Below are 14,388 nucleotides of genomic sequence, written 5' to 3' on the forward strand. Positions count from 1 at the left end.
TGCCATGTCGTAGCCCATGTTAAAAGTCCAAATTGTCCATTGCAGTAGTAAACATATCATTTATTGTACATTTTTTTGTTTTTTGTCATTAAATTTACATAATTTATCATAATTGTAATCATGTAGATCATTTAATTTTTTTTTTTCATTTTTATTTTATGTTTTCTGCACACTGTTTAGTATGTGTGCACATCTTGTAAAACGAAGTTACCTCCCCTCTTTGTTGATATTGAACTTTTTTTTTTTTTTCGATAGAGTCGAGGGTAACAGTATTTTGATTTCACTTGCTTCTTCATTTTAAGGTATATTTTTTCTTCTGATAATCTATTTAAAACAAAACACAAATATTTCATTCATTTTATACATATCTTTTTCTCCCTTTATTTTTTAAAAAAACTATTTAACATATCTTTATTTTGATCCCTTTTCCTCATTTTTCATTAAATATTAGTTATTTTTTAATTTTCATTATTATTAAAAGAAAAAAAACATGCCAAATAAGATTTCATATTTGTTGAAATGTTAACCCAATACATGTAATAAAACTCTTGGATTTGAAGATATATGGTACATTTCTTGAATGTAATCTTAATTTTTTTTGCATTAGGAAATGGCCAATTCTGTTACTGCTGAATTTAAAATACTTGTATCTGAACAAAGTTAAACATTTTTTGTTGTTGTTCGCAATATCTAATATTGTATTATAAGTTAGCAATATCATTGTCACTCATTATGACTCTTATTGTTTTCAAACTTCCTTCATATCAGCCCCTGAAAATTAAACATGTTTTGTTAATTATATTAATTAGCATTTAGAAATTGTTTAGAAAATTTTTTTCTAGCAAAAGCTTCATTAAGATTTTTTTTTTTGCCAAAAAAAATCTGCATATTGTTTATATAGTGCACAAAAACTTCATAATCTTCTTATTATGAGCTATTTTTATACAGTAGTTGACCAAATTTGTTGGATTTTTTGTTTGAATTGCTGCAGTTTTTGTGGACTACTTTTGTGCCCTCTCCCCTCCCGTTTCTGGCATGTGTCTTTTCATTGTTTTTACAGCCACGACATGTATCTGTAGTCAATTTAATTGGCAGAAGCTCAGTTTCCTTTTATTTTTCAAAGTTATAAATTATCTGGCATTTGTTTATCCCCTGAACAAGAAAAAATGCCCCCCCCCCAAAAAAAAAATTGCAATAACTGCAGCAACTGAAACAAAAGATGAAATATTTAAGGGTAGTGTTATAGTACATATCAATATTAGTTCAGTTAGCTGGGACCATAATTATTTCTTATTGAAACACTGCTTCCAAATGTTGAGTACAAATTTCGTGAGAAAATTATTTTTCTATTTTCTTTTTTTTTTTTTGGATATAGACAAGCTTTATTATACAGTTGTCAAAGATGTTCTTTTTTTCTTATCAAAGTTATCTTTGAATTCAAAAATAACAATTGTCATTAAGAAATATCAGTTCTAAAAACAAATTTTACAGTATTTAAAAGTAACGGTGGAATGTTTAACTGTCTTTTTTTTTCATACTGCAAGACTATCACTTGGTTATTTTGCAGGATTGACACAACTAGTTGATGCCAAAGTTCAATGTTTACTTTCATTTTATTAAGCATTTACTTTCACTTTATACCATGTGACACAATTTTTATTCATCATTGTTAGAATGTGATTAATGCCACTATTTTATTATTTTTTTTTTTGCTTTCAGAATCTTCTGCATGATAACAAAAATGCATTTTTTTAAACTCTGAAAACTTATTCGTACTTTTTGTTAACTCCGTTTTACTAACAACTATACACAAAAACTGCTGACATCACCAAATGCTGTGTAGTTGTGCTCTAGAAGGCCTCTTTGTTATAGCTTTATATTGTGTTTATATTTTTCTCGTATATGTTCTTATTAATAATTTATATCTACAGGGTAATACAGGGGTTTGTACAGCAAAGCTTGCTTATTTCCATATACTGCAGCCAAACATTTCATCAAATTCAAAGTGATAGTTTTCTCTGTGTCTTGTCTAGAAATTTCATTTGATTTGGGACTAATTAATTTACATCTCACTTGCATTGATTTTTTATTAACTTTGATTTTGGGGATTTCTTGGAGTCTTCAGATTAAAGGATTAATTTGTATTTTAACTCCACGTGTGAATAAATCTTAAGTTTAGATTAAGTCAGGTGTACTTGGACTTTCCATGTACTTTCGTTGTCTCTTGTGTTTTATAAGTTTTGAAGGTAAACAGGTTGTTATATATAATTACAAGTGATGATTTGTGATACATAAACTCACTCCTACAAAGGTATTATGTCCCTCCAAACTTGACATGTAGATAAAAAATTTAATATTTTTTTCCAACAATTTTAATTTTTACAAATTTGCAAAAGAATTTAATGAAGAAAGTATCACTTCATATTTTTTTTTTTTTTTTGGTTTTGGTTTAAAAAACTGGGATATTTTTCTTTCTCCAGTATGTAAGTTTTGAATGGTACTTAATTTTTAAATGTGGGTTATCTTTTCTTTGCTGAGGGACATTTTACTGAGTCACTGAAATAAATGAAAAAAAAAAATTATATACAACTTTTGTGATGATTACAAACTTGGTGCATTTGTAGACATGTATGCAATATTTCTTCATATGTTAGGTGTTGCATTTTTTAGAAACAAAATAATTATGTATGTATCATTCTTATATAGATATATATATTTTTTGTGTTACAGTTATGGCAAATATTGTTATGTACATATATATACATGTATCATTCATTTACAATGTATTCTCAAAAACTTGCCTCAGTTTGTATTAAGTTTATTTTTGTAAACCAAATTTTTCAGTCTCTCTTTTGAAAAATATTAAAGTTTCAACTGCTAAGGGTACATGTAATATGTGCTTGAAAGTGACACTTTTAAAATTGGTTTATATTGTACTAATGAAGTACATATTGTTAAAAATGAATAGAAACTTACAAAGTTGATCAAATTTATTTTTCCAGTTTATTTGATTATATAACACTCATTTGGAATTTGATTGATTTTTTGCCCTCTAAACTAAATTTACTGAAATGAAGATTTGGTTTACAGCATGTTAGTTAAGTGCATTTATTAACTTTAGTCTTAGAAATTGTTAAAAATCTGATATTACTTCTATCCCAAAAGAGAAACAAATGTTTTTTTTTCTCTCAACAATAAGTTTGTAAACATATGTAACAGTGTGTTTCTCTAGTGATTCTGTGTATTAATGGTATATTTTAATTTCTAAAAAGTAATTTATTTTTACTTTACACCAAATATGATTTTGTTTACACCTTTTCTGTAATCAAAGACGGCATTTACTTTATTAATTTTTTGATGTTTATTTTTTTTATTTTTGAAACAACTTATACAATTGTTTTTTGGGATTCACATCTTTAAGAAGTCAAAGGTGGTAACCTGTTGACCACTAATTAATGAATCAATAAATGAAAGGAGAACTTTTTCTCGCAGAACAAAATTTATTTACATAACATAGAGAATTGTAATATTGTAAACTTGTTGGGCAGAATATCATCATTTTAGATTCAACTTAGCCCCTTTGTCACAAACACTGCATGTATTGAAAATTGTTTCATAATGTAATATGATTTTTTAATTTGAGAAAATTTCATCCTCAATTTGATATTCTAAATGAAAATATTCAATGCATTGTCTCTAAAAAAAATGTTTTAAGTTTTTTTTTAAAGTAAAATGGAAACTGTATATATCTGATGTAAATTTATACACGTATTATTTCACCGCCAAAAAATGTGACGTGCAGAAGGGTTTTGAAAAGTATGTTTTTATAGATAATTTTTTTTGAGCCTCTGGAAAAATAGCCAAATAATTGTAATGTTTACAAGTTGACAGACTCGGACAAGTTTATTTTCCCCCCATTTAGCACGTGTAGATCTGTATATTATTTTTAGATTTGTTGGCCTTGTTAACATGGCCTCTCGTTTGTTGTCCTAGTTATAATTATTAGTAGTTGTGTTGTGAAATGCTTTTTCTTTCTTGGTGCTAAATATAATTATATATATTGATGTTTTAAGCTTCATTGTTAGAAACTTGTACTTAAAAGTACATCATTAAAGTTAGATCTGATTAATTAAAAAGTCTTGTGGTTGTCTTTTCTTGTCCTAGTTTATGGATGAAACATATAGAGATAACAAACAGTATTCAGTCTCAAAGTCCATTAAACAATACAAAATAGGAGCAGAGCAAACACGGACCTCCAAAACATGGGAGTTGGGATCAGGTGCCACTGAAGAGTGAGCATCCCCTGTCGACCGGTCACACCGGCCGTGTGCTCCTTGTCATGATCGAGAAATAACGGAAAAATCCGTCGTCAATTCAGTGCACAAACAATGGACTAACAAACGTCAATTGACTCAATGATAAATTGTATTTGCTGACAAGGTCATTGTATCGACCATAGATCTTACGGAATGATGACTTTAAACGAGACTGCTGATATTCCTGTTTCATCAACTTGTTTGTCAACAATTTACCTCGTTTTAGAAATTTGTCATATCTAGAGCATGCTCTTGCGTATCGAATCAACTGAGATACATTAACTCCGTTTGCAAATGATGAAGGTATATTGCAGCATAAGTAAGCGAAATTGACAATAGAACAGTTAACGTCATCACGTTTATCATAGATGTTGGTTGTTAGATTACCATTAACGTCTTTTTCAAGTAAAATATCCAAATATGAAACAGATGTATCTCAAGCTCACCAGGATATATCGTATTGACATAAGAATGGAAATTACAATTGTTAATTGACAATACGAGGGACGTTCAATAAATAATGTCAATAGCTCTATGACATACAACATAGTAGTCATATGACATAAAGCTTGACATTCTCTCATTATTAAATCTTTAATGAATTGATAGCAGTTGTGTGACCACGTTTCATCGCATTATTTCATCGTGGGAAGCTGGAAAACAAGGGCTATTCGAGACACTGCATTAAAAATGAATGGTCAAGTATCAGTAAACTAGAGTAAAATTAAACGCTTCATTAAAGCAGCTGTAAACTTGTTAATATCCCAAAAATATATTAATTGAAATATGTGAAATTTACAGCAACCAATGCCTGTTTTATAGACATGTGAACAAGTAAATTTCAATAAACAAAAATTATATAATGGGCATCAAAAATGGGTACCGTCCTTGACAACAATGACTTACAACAACCGATGTAAATTTACGAAATTTCAACAAATTATCACTGATTATGTTTTATTGACTTTAAGATACATAGCAAAATTGATAAAAATCATTTTGGGGATAGTTTATAGTAAAAACGTTTAATACTCAAAGGTCACCCTATATTTTCAAAAAAATGAGTGAAAACGACAGCGTGTAGGAATATCCAAACAATTATTTTAAAAAATCAAAAATTGTACTTATCCACGTTTGTTTGAAATTCTAACAGATGATGAAACTTGAATCCATTTTGCTTTAAGCCCTCAAAAAAATTTACAGTAAGATGCACTTGACAAAACTGCAAAGGCCTAAGAAGAGCAAAGAATTGCAAGAGCATAAAACAGTTTTATATGCAATTTTCTTAAATATTAACGGTCTTGTTGTTCAAATTCATATTCGGGGAGGAAGTTCAATTTCTGGAGGAGTCTAGAAAACAATTTTTTTAAAAAGAAATGAAAGGTTTACGAGAGGAAGGAAACAATGAGGAATTCATTACATTAAATGTCTTCATGACAGCATCCAAACCCACAGGCCATGAAGAGTAAAGGAGTTTTGGGGATAAACAGAAAGTTAATGTTTTGTCAAACCAACAAAATTTGCCAGATCTTTCAACCTTTGACTTGTTTCATTTCCTAAACTTAGAAAAACATCTATCAGAAAGAAAAAAAACAAGTACAGCAAATCATGGAATCTGCCATATTCCAGTATACGAAGGGTCATACTCAAAAATATGTTCGAAAAACAATTTGAAATTGAATGAAAATGTTACGGATATGCGTTTTAATTAAAAGAGAATAATTTAGTTTAATCATTAAGACTAAGTCATAGAAAAGCGTTTTTTTTGTTTCTTTCTTAGCCCCAATGACATTATTTATTGAACGCCCCTCGTACGTCGTCGATATATATAAATGTCGAGTTGAAGGCCACAGCAAGTGTTTTCTTCTTCTCACGCATTAGATTTTGAACAAATTCTGTTTCATATTAATACAAAAAATAGGTCTGCTTTGAGATAACAAACAGTATTCAGCCTTACAAGTCCACTGGATCAGGTACCATGGAGGAGTGACCCTGTCGACGGTCACACCCGCCGTGTGCTCCTTGTTATGATTGGGGAGTAACGGTAGAATCTTGGATGCTATTCTTACCCTTTTTGTGAGAGATCCTCAGTATATAACCATGTAATCTTAGGGATTGTATGAAAAAATCAAGATTTTAAATATTTTGAATATGTAAAAGGAGCATAATTGATACAGAGAAACTGGACAAAGATATAAGAAGAATATTGCGAATTTGTAATTTGAATTTAGAATTGAAATTATAAGGACAGAAAAAGATTTATTAAAAGCAGTTGTTTGGCCTTAGGTAAAAGCTACCAGTTGACCAGGATAAGTTCGCACTGAAGGATGGAATTCTTTAGTTGGTCAAAGTGTGACAGCCATGTGCTTTTGAGTCAAAGGACAAAAACAAGATGAGAATCAGAATCCGCATATGCTTGAATTTATTCTAGGAGAGATCTTTTGATGTTAGAACACCATAATAGTAAGGATTGGTCATTTCAGCAAATAGAGTATTCAGTGTACTTTATTCCGAGGCTATGTGTTATAGTTATATGTCACATGGGCACTTTTTTGGACGAGACTGTTTACTCGAAATGAAAATCCCCACGTCACAAAATATTTAAAAATACCATGTCTATCAATTTTAAAATTTAATCGCCTTATATCCATATTTTTCTCATAGAATCACAACAAATAATCTGAAAAAAATAAATACATGTAAGTACACGAAACACAAAAATGTACATAATTGTAATAAAACCGAAAAAAGTCTGTATTTATTTTACTGCAGATATATTTCCTACACACCGATTTGCCTGTAAAGAGAAAAGAATTTTTTTTAATCGGAATATTTTCAATGAGTCTGGAATTTCCTTTTTAAAAATATATTATTCCTCTCAAATTCATGTTATTTTTGTACAAGAATAAAACACTTCATGCTACTTAAACAGAATCATTAGAATATATTCTTTTCCCCCTACATTCATAAATTATTATGTAATAATAAATGACGAGAAATGTCCCTTCTTCCTGGGCCTCTTTAGTAAATAAATACCTGAAACTGACTTAAACGTTCAAATCAAACTCAGTAAACTACAAAAGAATTCTCATTTAGCTTTTTAAAATTATTTTACTTTTATATACAGAAACCGTTTTAAAAAAATTATCAAAATTAAAATAGAGGCACTTACTACAAATAACCATATCATCCCATCTGTATTGTTGCTACGTTTCCCGCCGTCTGCCACGTGACCACGCCGCCATTGCTTTGGATTGCTCCACTCTGTATTGCACTCGAACACAGGGGTTCGGACTGTCAAATTCAAATAAAGATTTCTCTCTCTTAAAGTCTGCACAACTTTCTATCCTCAATTAAAATTTGGGTAATGAAAAATTAAGATAACTTGGGATAATCATACTCGAAACTTAAACTTATTAATACATTTAAAAAATTGAGATTAGAGCAGGATCAGACCTCTGAAAATATCAGAGATGAATCAAGTGTCATAAAGGGGTAAACAACCCATATATTGTAATAAAAAGTTATTTGTAAATAAAGAAACTACGTATAGTGTGTGAGAGATAGACTGAAGAGTTCAATTACCGCTGGATAAGAAGCTGTTCCATCAACAATTCTTAGTTGACAACCAGATGGACAGGTCGCCCTGAAACAAACACACATATTCAACAACAATCCTTCAGAAAAACTGTCCTCACAAATATAGTAAAACTCTAAAATAAAATGACGATTTGATAAATTTGATTTTCATTCCAAAGTTCCATGTGGTTATAAAATTTATTATAATTGTTAATGGAATGAATAAAACGAATAACGTTTATAAGGATTCGCATTCGCTCATCCCTATCACTTTGTTATAAGAGTGCTTTACGGTACGAATGTTTTTTGTCATAATTGTTTGTAGTGAAATTATTATGTGACAAGCTTATAAAGCCTATTTCGCTTTGACAGCTGTTTAAAATTCAAACTCAAAGTTATCTTTTTTGTTCGACATTTAAAGACTCTGTAACAAATAACTTACCCACACAGTTTACCGGGGCATGGTGTAAAAGGTACATCACAAGTTACCATGCCTTTGTCTTCATAAACTGCAAAAGTACTTATACCTCATATAAAATTTTCTTAATGAAAAAAAGTGAAGAAAACATATCCATAAAGAGCACATTAAACAAGGGTCCGTGTAACACTTAACAATTCAAATTTCTAAAATGATTTCGAGTTTTAGAATGTTAATATATCGGTATTAGTTCAAATTTCTAACTTTCAAAAACTCAAACTGATTTGATATATTGAAATTTAATATTTTAGTTCAAAAATCTAAATATTCAATATTCCAAACAGGTTTTAGAATTTTAAGTTTTTAGATTTTTACCTTAAATATTCAACATTCAAATTTCCAAAAACAAATTTTGTATTTTAAACTTTTAAGTTTTTAATCTACCGTTTGTTTAGAAAGTTTACGCTTAACAATCTAAAGTTCAGTACAATTTTACGACTTTTGATATTTCAAAATTTACTTCAAACTTCTAAATTTCAACTTTCAAAACGTTTTAGATTTTTAGAAAGTTAGAATTTTGATTCAAATATTCAAATTTCAAATACTAGTAACCAAAACACTTGGAGTTTTTAGATATTTACTTAAAATATCTAAAATATCAAATTCCAAACCTGCTTGAATTTTGAAACTTTTACAGAAATACTTTTGTTTAAGCATAATATATTCTAGATAGTTAGAATATTGAACTGATATTCAAAATTGAAATCGGGCTGAGAAATTTGATATTTTGGATATATATTATAAAGTAAAATTCTAAAGCTCAAAGTGTTAAGGTTATTTGAAATTAGAACATTTGAATAAAATTCCAAACTTCTATAAATCTAACACGTTTCAAAGTTGGATTTTAGATGTTTGAAGCTAATTTTAAATAATCAAAAGACGTAAAGTATTACTGTACTATAGATTGTTAAGTGTTAACTTTCTGAACAAACGATAGACTAAAAAGTCAAAAGTTTAAAATACAAAAATCGTTTCTGGAAATTTGAATTTTGAACATTTAGGGTAAAAATCTAAAATATCAAAATTTTAAAACCTGTTTGGAAATTTGAAAATTTGGATTTTTGAACTAAAATATTAATTTTCAATATACCTAATCAGTTTGAGTTTTTTAAAGTTAGATATTTGAACTAATATACTAACATTCTAAAACTCTAAATTTTTTTTTTTAGAAATTTGAATTGTTAAGTGTTACACGGACCTTCCCAAAGCATGTTTTTGAAGTCAAATACGGTATTTGGAAAACATAATTGTTATCTTTCCCGATCATGACAAAGGATCTAAAATATCAAATTCCAAACCTGCTTGAAACTTTTACAGAAATACTTTTGGTTAAGCAAAATATATTTTAGATGGTGGGTGTGACCGGTCGGCAGGAGGTGTTCACTCCTCCATGGCACCTGATCCCACCTCCGATGTTTTGGCGGTCCGTGTTTGATCTGCTCCTATTTTGTATTGTTTTATGGACTTTTGATCTTGAAAACTGTTCGTTATTTCCAAATGTTTCAATTAAAGTAAATGAATATACAAATGTTTAACTATTCATTGTAATATTTACGATTATTTACAGGAATTTTAGGTAAAGTTATAAACTTGCATGTGGAAATATAGAAACCAGTTCTACCCTTTTGTAACTTTCCTTCCCTCCCCCTACTTTTGCCTTTTTGCCCTTCTGTTTAACCCCTTTCATTCCATATATGCCCTGCCACTACATGTACCTCTTCCTTCTTTTGCCTTTAATGATGCCTTCTTTTGCTTTGCATCTTTCCCAACAAAATTGTACTTTTACTGACCATTTGCATTCCAAACCTCAAAGGGTTTCATACATAAAAAAAACTTGTTTTAACCTTACCAAAAGCCGTTGCATTGTCGGAGCCATAAATATTGGACGCCACACACATATAACGACCATAATCAGCAGGCCGGTTGACTGACAGTACCAGTAGGGTGTGGTCTGGTAGAACCACGTGTGTGGGGTTGGGTACCACGGGTTTACCGTCATGGTACCACTGAACATTGAGTGGCGCCTCACCAGAAGCCTTGCAGTCGATAGCAAAACTTGTGGTGGAAGGTTTTACGGGAAACATGTGGTTACCGGCTATCTCAACTTTTCCAGGTCCTAAAATGTCATATAATGATTAAAGTTTACGATTATATACATGAAACTACATGTAGATCCTAGGTTACCATTGTCAGTGCCCAAGATGCTTCCACAGAAAAATCCCTCCCCATCTTATATTTCAAAGATGTTAAGGAGCATGCAGTATTCTTGCAATTGGTTGATTGTTGATTGATTGTATGTTGTTTAACGTCCCTCTCGACAATTTTAAAGTCATATGGAGACGCAGCCACTTGCCGGTGGAGAGCTGCAAATTTTGTCCTATGCTCGGGACTATGGGCCATTGAGCAGTGAGGGATCTTTCTCATGCCAGCACCTACTGCGACACGGGACCTCGGTTTATGCGATCTCATCCGAAGGACCGGCCTCCACGTCCCACAATTAATGGGATTCGAACAAGCAACGTAAGGATCAACTCCTTACTCTGCGACTCTACAGCAGACGCTCTTACCACTGCGCCACGCGGGCGACTGCAACTGGTTGGAAAATGAGGTTAAAGCTAAAGAGACAAGGAGATGGTCATTGAAGTGTAACTACAGTTGGTTACGGGTATTATGTTCACAAATGTCGCTAGCTTTGTATAAATTTTGAATTTTCATATGTATTCTGAGTACATAGTGTGTGCTGTTGTGCGTGATATATGATAATTAAACATCAAATATTGATCATTGTGCATGAAACATGATATATAAAAGAAAAGGTTAACTGGAAATGGCTACATGAGGTTTTCAACGGTCGGTTCGTTTTTCCTCAGGTAAGTTTTTATGTGATGTGTGGAATGTACATTTGTATATATGAGACAAGATGAATTAAGAGTTACCATGTACCACCAGAGAGACCACGGAGTTGACGGTGCCGAAGGAGTTGGTAGCCCGGCAGATGTAGGACCCCGCGTCCCCGGTCTGGAGATTCAGTAGCACCAGGTCTCCCTTCTTATCCTCGTACGCGTTGTTGACGTTCGGCTAGAAAGAGCGGGAAAATTAATATTTACTGTATATAGGTAGACTGCGCAGAGAGTAAGGAAGTTAAAATTCTGTTTCTTAAATGAATAAAGTGAAAGATACATAATATGCAGACATCAATACATTGAGGATTATTGTTTACGTTTGTTTAGAAAGAGAACAAGGAGGTTCGGGATTTTGTTACTTTAATATCTTGGGAGCTGGTAACTTTCAAGCTATCGACTGATATCAATCTTTAAGGACAAACGATACAAACAAACTTTGTCAAAAGATATGAAATTAACAACCTGAGTCATGTTTTAATGAGTAAAATGAAAAACTTTCAACGCATGGTTTTTTATTTTTTTATTTAAATTTTCACAAAAATGAGATTTGAAGTGAAAAATATTTGTATAGCTTAATAAGGATGGTTTCAGAGAGGCAGAGTTTTGAACATCACAGAAGGTTTACAAATTCTTCATATTCTAGAAATTTATCATTTGCTTTATTTTCAATAAAATTAGGCCAAAAAATAAATACCAATCCATGCATCCATTTTTTGTTTCTTTCATCTGTCCTTAAGGAAATATAGAATTTAGATTGGCAAATAATCATAATGGATTTAATTTCACTATATTCACGACTTTTTTTTATCATTTTTCCGCGAAATTCATACTAATAATGTTGTCATTAGTTTTTGAAAACGTTATAGACGTAATTTAGATTTATTTCTTGCAGCGTGAAATTTAAACTTTTGTATTTATTTTTTTTTTCTTCAAGAAACACAACAATGTTTTTCAAAAATGAAATAAAAAATTAATATCTGTTCAAATTCCACACTTATGTATGCTGGTTTTTACTGCTTATGAACATTTGATAATACACTGTTCTGTATTTTAAACTAACTAATATTTTTGAAAATTTTCAGTGGCAAAGGTACATATGCACTGTAGAGAACAGTTTCATGTCATTTTTTTAACATATGTCATGTTGTAAATTTTGTTTTTACTGCCACCCGGTAAATTCAAGACAAATGGCTCTAAATTAGGGATGTCAAAATTGTCAATAATTGATATTCGAATATTCGATAGAAGTATTCGAATATATTCGAATATTCGATAAAATAAATACATCTTGCATTATTAAATACATATCTTCATTCTCCCCTCAAGGTGCCATTATGCCATTATTTTGGAATAAAAACTCATGTAGAGTTCGGTAAATGCACTGCTATTTTATATATATTTTTTAATTATTGAAAATATGAATAGTATGCATCCAAAATGTAATGATTGTTTTTTTCTTTTAATTCATAAGATTCTTTAGTGTGTTCCAGATTTTTGATCTTCTTATAAGTCTACACTGATAGCTTACAAATTTATACCAAGCAGAACAATTATCTAATGGTGAAATATTAATACAATTACTTTTTGCTAATTAATTTCCTGAAAATGATTTTTAAGGATATTTATATAAACAAGGGAATCCATGTGTTTACTTTAAAACTGTGTCTTTACAACAATACAAGCTGATTGTAAGCACTGGACACTATTATACCACTAATTAAGTGAATAAATAAATAAATTACTCCAATTGATACGCTTTTCACACCTTTAAGGTAATTATAGAGCAGTGGGTTTTTTTTAATTTTGTACAAACTTGATTCAATTTCTAATAAAACTTGCTAGGTTTTTCTCTCTTTTTAATGCTTGTATACTTAAAAACGAATATTCGAATCATAAATTTATATTCGAATATCAACTCCTCATTTCGAAATTCGTTGACATCCCTACTCTAAATGGAACTTGATTTGATACTCACTGGAGCTACCCATGTTGTTATGGGTTTGGGTTCGCCGTGTACGTCACAGTGAAGCGTTATGTTATGTCCCACAAGGCCTGTCACTGGGGTTGGGGGTGTTATTGAGGGGGGACCTGAAAAATGGAGTTTTTTTTTCTCAGAAAGAAAAAATTTCGGTAGAGAGAGAATTATTTGCTGTTGATGGATTGAGATGACACATTGCTTTATTACCAGCACCTGCTCAATTTTATTACCTGTGTATTAAAGGGCAGATTGATATTAATATTTTAAGTAATAATATTAAAATGATAACAAAAACAATAGAGGCCATTTAACGAACAAGCTTGAGTTTTGAAGTTAGAGAAAAGGTTTTTTTTTAGGTATCCATTTTCTAGATTGGTTCTGTTCCCTTGCTTGATCAAAACGAAGCCATTTTGATAAACCATTACTCTGATGAAGCTGTATCTACATGTACATCCTTATTCCCCGAATACATCAGTGAAAATATTTAAAGGTTGAAACCATAACTCGTATATAAAACAGAAATTAACATATATATACTCAGTACAAACCTTGTGTCAGAAGATACGCATGCTCAGAGATAGTCTCTACCCCATTGCTCGCTTCACATACATACTCCCCTCTATCCGCTATCCCCACGGACGGGATCCCCAGCTGTGACCCCTCGGGAATCTCAATAACGCCGTCCGTAATCTTAGTTCGTGTACCGTCTTTGTTCACGTGGTACCACGTGACTGTAGGTTTGGGCTCACCGCCAAATTTACATTCGAACACGACGTTTTGACCCACGAGTAAAGTATGGTTTGATATGTGGTCCACTATTCTTATGTGCTCTATTAAATAATAAAATGAATATATCTCATGTATTTATGTATATTTAAATTATCGAATTTAAAAAGATGATTTTATATACGCGCATGTTTTTAACGTATTGACTGTTACCTTGGCTGATTATTTGTTCAATATAACTATGTGATTCTTTCATTATTATACATGTACATATTATGTCTTAATGACTTAACTGGGTATTGTATCTCATTTCTGTTTGTTATTTTAGACAGGATGTTTTTTATTTCATTTACGTAAATTAAATTTAATCATTTGGTCAACAAACGTCTACCTGCAATAATACAAGAC

General features: G+C 30.9%; 1 protein-coding gene across 1 annotated transcript in view; it reads right to left on the minus strand.

Moving 5' to 3' along the window:
• The window catches only part of LOC134233039 (hemicentin-1-like), a 145,878-nt gene that overhangs the window by 128,797 nt on the left and 2,693 nt on the right, over window positions 1–14,388 (minus strand). Inside the window, exons 7-13 of the mRNA XM_062715038.1 lie at window positions 13,803–14,084; window positions 13,252–13,364; window positions 11,310–11,451; window positions 10,223–10,489; window positions 8,338–8,404; window positions 7,902–7,962; window positions 7,499–7,610 (exon numbers count right to left, since the gene is read on the minus strand). Coding sequence (XP_062571022.1) covers window positions 7,503–7,610; window positions 7,902–7,962; window positions 8,338–8,404; window positions 10,223–10,489; window positions 11,310–11,451; window positions 13,252–13,364; window positions 13,803–14,084 — 1,040 coding nt within the window. The 3' untranslated portion in view covers window positions 7,499–7,502. The remainder of the gene's footprint in view (window positions 1–7,498; window positions 7,611–7,901; window positions 7,963–8,337; window positions 8,405–10,222; window positions 10,490–11,309; window positions 11,452–13,251; window positions 13,365–13,802; window positions 14,085–14,388) is intronic.

Source organism: Saccostrea cucullata, unplaced genomic scaffold (assembly GCF_032062105.1).
Source record: "Saccostrea cucullata isolate Sc308-1 unplaced genomic scaffold, CSIRO_AGI_Scuc_v1 ctg554, whole genome shotgun sequence".
In the NCBI taxonomy this organism is placed as follows: domain Eukaryota; kingdom Metazoa; phylum Mollusca; class Bivalvia; order Ostreida; family Ostreidae; genus Saccostrea; species Saccostrea cuccullata.